General features: G+C 31.6%; 2 protein-coding genes across 2 annotated transcripts; both read left to right on the forward strand.

The window, feature by feature from the left end:
* The first annotated feature begins 403 nt into the window (after positions 1-403).
* On the forward strand, positions 404-3,822 carry LOC110992196. Its single transcript, XM_022257912.2, has 6 exons — positions 404-785; positions 1,121-2,089; positions 2,196-2,369; positions 2,844-3,021; positions 3,375-3,573; positions 3,732-3,822. Exons 1-5 carry the CDS (start codon positions 627-629, stop codon positions 3,527-3,529), a joined length of 1,635 nt encoding a protein of 544 aa, XP_022113604.2. The 5' UTR covers positions 404-626; the 3' UTR covers positions 3,530-3,573; positions 3,732-3,822.
* A 3,479-nt stretch (positions 3,823-7,301) lies between these two features.
* Positions 7,302-8,070, forward strand: LOC110992115 (co-chaperone protein daf-41). The gene has a single exon (XM_022257800.2). The coding sequence runs from the start codon at positions 7,481-7,483 to the stop codon at positions 7,997-7,999; it is 519 nt and encodes a 172-aa protein (XP_022113492.1). The 5' UTR covers positions 7,302-7,480; the 3' UTR covers positions 8,000-8,070.
* The last annotated feature ends 480 nt before the right edge of the window (positions 8,071-8,550 follow it).

Here is an 8,550-nt window from a genome sequence, read left to right on the forward strand (position 1 = left end):
ACATATAAACCTTCCTCTTGAATCACTCTATATAATACACGTTATGGGATGTTCTATATTTTTATAAATCACAACCCACAACCCATTTTTATCTTTGTTAAATTGGTATATTTCTTCACAAACAACAGGGATTAAATTATATTCTTATATGTACAAACGCTCAAGGGAAAAAATACATGCTCACTCGTCTTAAAAGTCTGTTCTGAGTGACGTCTGATTTCTTCTTTTTCTTAGTGTCCTGTATTTAACAATGTATCACGCACCGGCACCATCTACTTAAAATATTGATTTGTGCAGATTCATGCTATGTTTCAGAGATGGCGCTGTATATGAAAAAAGATTTTCCCGTTTTTCTGTTGAAATACTACCTGAATTTTGATAAATAATATAAACCTCTCGGAGCCCGAGACCTTTCCAACGAATGCAAAACCGTGGAAATCGGTTCGTGCGTTCTGAAGTTATAGCGTCAGGAAGGAAAACCCGACTTATTTTTATATAGTAGATTACAGATATCCACTACTAATTAGATCACATCAAAGACTCAGAAATTGTTATGGTTTCTCTTAGACGACTTCACTTCTTTCGTTATTTCACCTAGTTTATGTGTGTGGCTTGTGCGAAATAAGATGGAAAATTATTTAAGTGATTTGGAAAAGGGAATAGCTTTTCCAGATAATATTGCAAGTGATATTATGGTTGATCGAGTATCTGATCGAATAGGATACATAATTCATAACCTAAGCTGCGTGCTAGCTGTTGTAATGTCGTTTTTACTTGGATTTGAAGTAAGTCAGTAGAAGGTTTTATTTATAGTAATTTCATTACAATTAGGTATCTAAATCTATTAAAATGATAATATAAATTTGCATTATCTTTTTTAACCTTAAAAGTGGTATGGTTTAATCCTTAACAAATATGTATTATGCATTTATAAAGTACGGTTAACGTACATAGCACAGCAGTCTACCGCTGAGGCATAGTTTTAATATTATGTAATGTCTGAAATTTTGTATCGAGAATCCAACAATCTTCACTATAAAACTCTCAATAAACCTGTCTAATTTTAAAAAAGAGATAGAGTACGGTATTCGCTATTTCAAATTAATATTTTTTATTTCAGTACGATAAAGTTTGGAATAAAGTTAAATTAAAAATAGACGATAAGGATATATTACGAATATCAGTTTTTGTCGTTTTATTTTTTCTTCTACCAGCGATTGTAATATTTATCATGTTGAGTGTGATTTATAAGAATTTATGTTCTATGATTATTAAAGGAAAAGATGAACATTTTGTATCATTTCTTGAAAGTTTTGACGTGTTTTGGAGTTTAGATAACGCTAACAAAAACATCATTGAAGTTCTTGGTTTCATAGAAGCAGAGTCTCCAGATGCATTAATTTTGAACATAAGAGAAAGACTCAATCATTTAGTAGGTAATGCAGCAGTGGAAAAGGTATTTTATAGACGTCTTGAACAGTTTGGATTTTACTACTGGCACAGACCCGACACTGTCGATGTTACACAATATGTAAAAATACTTAAGATATCCAATACAACCGGGCTTAGCAAGAGCGATCTTGAAACTATCATGACTCAATTATCTGAAGATGATTTGCCATACGACGGTGAAGGTCTCTTTGAAATACTGGTAACCGATATTCAAATAACAGAAGAATCATTTTTAAATAACTACGCGATAATGTTTAGGATACATCATTCACTTGGTGATGGCATCGCTTTGATAGAGTTTTTTTGTAACATTTTGGATGATGAAAGTGACATAAATTTATTCAAACCTCCAGAAGTTTGCAACTTGATCCAAGAGAATTTAGCAAAAGATCTTGTAGATTTGTTGAGCAAACTTAAGGAGATAATCATGTGCGCAGTAGACGGAGTAATACGAAAACCTGACCTTAATTCATTGCATGGACCGAAACTTGAGGGCAAAAAACATTTTAGGTGGATTGACACAAATTATAACCTACTGGATATGATTAAGGAAATTAAAGAAACCCAGAGTGGTTTAAACTTTACTGATATATTAGCAACTGCATTATCAACTGGATTACGAGACTATTTTTCTCAGGTTAGTTAAATTACTTATTTCAAATGTTGAGTTTTAACTTTATTGACAATCAAAAAAAGTAATTTTTCTTGAAGTATTTTTTATCAGGTTCTTACTTTGTCAACAGACTATGCTTTACGTACCGGATAATGTAGGAGTAATAATTCCTATAAGATTAAGTGAATCTGATAGGATATTGAAGAACAATTTTACAGTTACCATACTGCCACTACCATTGACAGGAGATTTGAACATGATCAACCAAAGTTCTAATACGGTGCACAAGAGCCTTGATCCTTTAGTAAGTGAATATCTTTCATGTGTGTGCTTTATTGAAAAATATTATATTAATATTTTATACTTAACTTCTTGAACATATTGAGATATTCTTAAAATATTCTAATGACATATTTTCTGTTGTATTCGTATTGCCGTTTATGATCAATGCGCTTAAGAATCAGCATGAACGCAACGAACAAACGAACTCTAACACACAAAACAAACGACACATTATATCGTCTAAAAATCCCATGAAAGGTTTCAATTCTCGTAAGTTATATTGCGTCTACCTCACGTATCATTTTTTTATATATTGTGTAATAATTTTGATTTAGATAAATGTGAGGACTGTGACTGTATGAACTTTTCTTAAACTCTACAAGTACCAACCGAAATAACTACTGTTGTACTAAAATTCGAGTTGCAATTCCAACCAGCGGGCGGGTTTACGCATTGTCTTATTCGATAATAGTATATATAATTTGTCAAATTTCAGGCGAACCACTACCTTCTAAAATTGTGTAGCATTTTCCCGAAATGTATTCTGGAGCCAGTTGTCAATAGTAACCAAGCGACGATGATTTTTAGCAACATTCCTGGTCCAAAAAGCTTAAGGATATGTGGCTGCGCAATGCAATCTATGGTATTCTTTGTACCAAATAAGGGAACCACCGGTTTGTGTGATATAAAGCTTTTTTACGATTTTAAATTAAAAAATATGAAACATTTTCTATGTTAATATTCGATTTAATCAACGAATATACAAGTATATCCCTTTACAATAATTTTATAGATGTTATAAGTATTGATAACAATCCCGATAATCTCTAAAACTGATCGGATTCAAATAAGTGTAATCAGGTAACAAGTGTGCGTCATAACACCGAATTTTACGCGGACGAACGCTGACTAGATTGAAATATTAATTTTATATATTTCATCACATATTAATGCGCTGTTTGTTAATCTTTATTTTTATAGAACTATTACACTATTTTTTTGGTTTAATTAAATAAACGTGTTTTAGGTGTGGGAGTAACTGCCCTCGATTATGGCGGCGTTCTTAGATTTGCCATAATGGCGGACTCTGCACTTCTGTCAAATCCTGAAGACTTGTCCATTATAATAAATGGAATGGTGCAAAAAATTGGATCATTATACAAAGACTACGCAAAGACATAAATACATAGCTACCATTTTGCTATGCAATGGTTTCTCAGTCAAAGGTGAATTTGAACAGATAAATGTTTGTAGGTGCATTGTCCCTAAAACTATAATTTTTATTCTGTCAATTGTATTCCTACTTTCCGCTAATTTCTTGTATGTATGTTGTAATTCAACTTATATCATGCTTTAAAGTTTTGATACGGCATTTAACTTCCAGATATGGAGAAAACCAGAAATACCACGATGATAATATATTATGGTATATCATCATGAAATGAAAAGCTTTTAAAGAAATTTGAAATATTTTATAAAAACTAAAACAATATTAATTGAAATGGTGCTTATGTTATAATATAATTATTTAATAAAAAGTAATTTATTAATTTATTTTTCGTTGCTAAAAGAAAAAAAAGTAACGTAATTATCGCCCGTAAAATCAATGGGAAAAGATAATGCTTAGTTTTACAGTAAAACCTCAAAATAATGAGTAAATAATGTAAAATTATTGTAATTTTATTTTTGTATTTTTGGTAAGGCCGATCATTGCATGATGCATCCCTTATAAGTTGGTTTTGGTTAAAGTTTATTGTAATGAAGTTTAAATAAATCAAACATGGTTCAGCCTGCGTGGTCTTTGCCTATAAAAAAAATTAGCTTTCATCATGTTCAAATCGAGACGTATATATAATGTAGCGAGGTCATCTATTTAATCTACACTAATACATATTATATAAACTAAAACATACTACTAAACTTTTTTTTTGGGCTGTGTGTAAGCATAATGTCGAATTCCAAATAATTTTTCGATAATGATACGTTCTGAATCATCTGCACATTACAACTTTATTCTAGTAAAAATTGTAAGAACACGTTTTTTCTATAATATTTTATGTTTTTAACCATTATTAGTTGATTTATTTTATCAATTTCTTATTTTATTTTAATTGTCTCCTAACAGCAAATAAAATTATATTGGTATCATGTGATATATAATTATACCTATATGTAATTCCTATAATGTTCAATGATTGATTCATGAGTGATGAATGATTCGCATCGCCTGCGATGCTCAAAGAAATCAAAGGTGCCACGGTCGTTTGACGGGCGCAGTGTAGACCGTTGCGATTTTGATTCGCGTGATCCGTAACTTTGATGTATTCTTAAGCATTATTATTTCGTTTTCGTTTTTTTTTTTGTCGCAAATATAATAAACAATATATTATATAATTAAAATGTTTCTTGTTGCTGATACAGCTATTTGTCGCCGTCGTTGCACATGCGACTCCATAGCCAGTTAATTGCAACTAATATATATAATCGTTGGATATTATATTATGTTGTTATTTAGAGTCCAATATGTAAATTGTAGTGGAGAATAAATACTTTCTCCTTATTCGAACGTCGCATACTTAGACAAAATTATAATCTACAATGAATGATTTTGATTTGTGCTGGCTCTTAACCCTTTCAAAACTGGCGTGCACAATTGTAGACATAAGATTTAATTTAAAAAATAAATATTAAACTCTTAAGCTTTCCGGTTGAAAACTGTTGTATTCATTTGTTCACTTATAAACTTCACAATTTAGTACTAGTAACCCCATCTGTTAGCATATTCTAGCGCTTTTTGATAAGTTGCGACCAGTGCCCGTTCGTGATTTGAACTGTACAGGTAAGCTATTTATTTTATTTTTTTTAAATAAAAATTAGTGCAAGAAATCATCTGGAAAAATTATAAATGGATATCTAATATTATTAGGGTCATGTGTAACGTAATGTTTGTGTATTTTTTATCACCTTATATTAGTAATCTCGATTTTTATATTTGTGCTCAATTGTTCCCATCAGGACTCAACTGAGTTTTTCTCATTGTTAACGGTTTCTTACGAAAATATGTTTTGTTTTTATTTTTAACGTCTTGCTAATCATATAAATAAGAACAATGTATAAAATTAATTAAGATATTGTTTAGGTATATTTTCAGATTCAAAAACACCAATATGTTCTCACCGGAGGCGTTACAAGCATTAGAAGAAGGAGATTTTTCTGACTTGTTGTTATCATCTGATGACGAAGATTATTCTTATGGAGATTCAATTTGTACAGCACCCTTAGCTGCTAGAGTTGGAGCAGATGTCATTCACCAAAACCAAAGGGAGTTATTTCCACCTGAATCTGATGACGATGAAGGACCTAGCCAATTTTATAAGATTACATTTAGCCACAGGAATATTTAGTTACCCTTGTTTGATAATGTACTGGGAGACAAACATTAGCATTCCCTCACAGTTAATATGACAAGGGACCGTTTTTTTTGAATTACGAAATAATTTACATCTTGTTTACAACACGAAAATTCCGGCTGATTGCAAAGATGTACTTCATAAAGTGAGATCAATTTATGATGCTGTTCGGAATCGATGCTTAGAGTTACCACTTGAACGAGAACTTTGTGTTGATGAAAAGATGGTTCCTTTCACCGGAAAACATGTAGCCAAACAATATATAAAAGGAAAACCTTGTCCATGGGGTCTCAAAATCTTTTTTTTATGTGGTAAACATGGCCAAGCTTATGATCTCATTCTTTACCAGACCTCCTCTCCAGAACTTGACAGTAATATTGCAAAAAATATTGGCTATGGTGCTTCGATAGTTGTACATCTCGCAAAGAGAATCGGAGAGAGCCAGGGTCATGAGCTTTACTTTGATAATTATTTTTCATCATACCATTTACTACAAATCCTATTAGGCACACCAAACGACTTATTAGGCACACCAAAAAAGCAACGACTTACTTTGCTTTACTTTCGGCGTCGTTTGGCTGACAGTTTGGTGCTACAAGATAAATTTTCTATCGCCAAAAGAGATCGACCATCTAGCAGTAGTTCAACGATGCAAATTATACCAAGAAGGCCAGGAGAGATTCGCCCTGCAGCTGAAATTACTGGTGACAGTGTTGGGCATTTCCCTACACATGACGATGGAACTGGGACTAGGTGTAAAATGGTGGGATGCAAAGGAAAATCCCGTGTCAAATGCATAAAGTGTAAAGTACATGTATGCCTAACTAAAGAAAAGAATTGCTTCTTGGCCTTCCACACTAGATAAAAATATTTTTTTCCTAATTATTGTTCATGTGCCAATGACTGATTATGCCAAAAAAATAATAAATGTTTATTTTTCTTTTATAGAAAGAATTAAACTATTTTAATTCATTTATAATTTGTAATAAAAATGTTTCTAAATTAATATTATTTAATTTCAGAACAACTTCGCATACCTTATTCTTATTACTATGTAGGACGAGAGTCCACAATTGTGCACATTAAGAAAAAATTGATTTTCCCGTAAAGTTTAAGGCTAATATTTTTTTATTTATTTTTTTAATAGTGTCCTGATTATACTTTAGACACATGGAATTTACCAAATCCATCGGATGAAAAAAAATAATTCAGGTCTGAAAGGGTTAAGCAACGAGCGATGAGCTGTCACGTGTACTTTTCGGGACTTTTCCTTATGACTCTACTTAATCATAAATAAAAATATGAAGTGCCTGATTTAAGGTGATGGTTAGAAAACTAACTGGCATCAAGAGAAAACAAACTACTCACTTGTCGTTGTCGTATATATATATACACGACAAAATATGTTATTATATTATATTTATTTATTTAGTTACACTTTTAATTTTAGAAACCTATCTATTAATAATATAATATTATTATACTCAAACATCTGTGGTCGAGCGCATGTCGGAGCTAGTAGTAATCTGTGCTTTACTCTATGGAATTTTCTACAAGCATCGTTGATTTTTTTATCTTTTATTGAATTATTTGCGGGTTGGTCAAGAGTGCATGGAATTTTAATGAAATAGTGATTAATGATAATAGACTTTTAGTTTAGTCAATTTTATTTAATATCTATCTAGTGCAAAAAGCTTTAAAACTATCCTTACACAATTCCATAATGGCCAATGAAGTAGCAGTTCCTCCTCCTGTTTTGTGGGCACAGCGCAAGGAAGACGTTTTTCTCACATTTAGTGTTGAATCCAAAGATCCAAACATCAAAATAGAAAAGGAATCCGTGTACTTTAAAGGAGTAAGTGCTCCAGACAATAAAAATTACGAAGTAACTATACCTTTGTACGATGCCGTTGTCCCAGAGGTTAGTGCTTTTGTTAATAAAGGCCGGTGCATAGAAATGATTTTACGCAAAGAGAAAAAGGATGCAAGCTACTGGCCTTCTTTGACTAAGGATAGGAAGAAGCCTCATTATCTTAAGATAGATTTTAATAAATGGAAAGATGAAGATGATGAGAATGAAGAAGGTGTTGGGGGTAGTGGTGGCGGCGGCGGCGGCCAAGATTTTGATTTCGAATCAATGATTCGTTCTATGGGTGGTGGTGGCGGTGATAAGCTTGAAAAACCCTCCTTTGATGATTTAGAAAGTGATTCAGATGATGAGAATCTGCCAGATTTGGAGTAAGAGCATTGGTAGTGCTAACATTACATTATGTATCTTAAGGTTTTTACAGTTACAATAAAATTTTTATGGTAGATCGTTGTTTTATTTTTTGGAAGACATTTGTTTTGTGTAAATTTTGCAATGTAAAAGTAATGGTATGAATACCATGACTATAATTTTTAGGTTAGGATGTTTGATTGAATAATTAAATACTTTTAATATTAAATCAATTCATAAAAACTGAAATTATCAGCCTTGATATCAAATACTAAGTATGGATACAACTTTAAAAAGTTGGAGCTTTAAAATAATTTCCAGACTAGGAACATATATTCTATAAGGCATTAGTCTAAAGTTCCCTAACTTTATCATACATATACATTTTCTGACACTTTATGCAGTAAATTTAATTTATTATTATATACAGATTGAGATACATTTCACCTTTCAAGCAAAAAATGTTGGTTATGGGTGGTAAATGTCTACCAGTTCATATATACATTTAATTTTGAATCAATGGATGCATATGTTGCCTATGCACTATATCACATAGTAAAAAATAAAAGATTTTT

Source organism: Pieris rapae, chromosome 8 (genome assembly GCF_905147795.1).
Source record: "Pieris rapae chromosome 8, ilPieRapa1.1, whole genome shotgun sequence".
In the NCBI taxonomy this organism is placed as follows: Eukaryota; Metazoa; Arthropoda; class Insecta; order Lepidoptera; family Pieridae; genus Pieris; species Pieris rapae.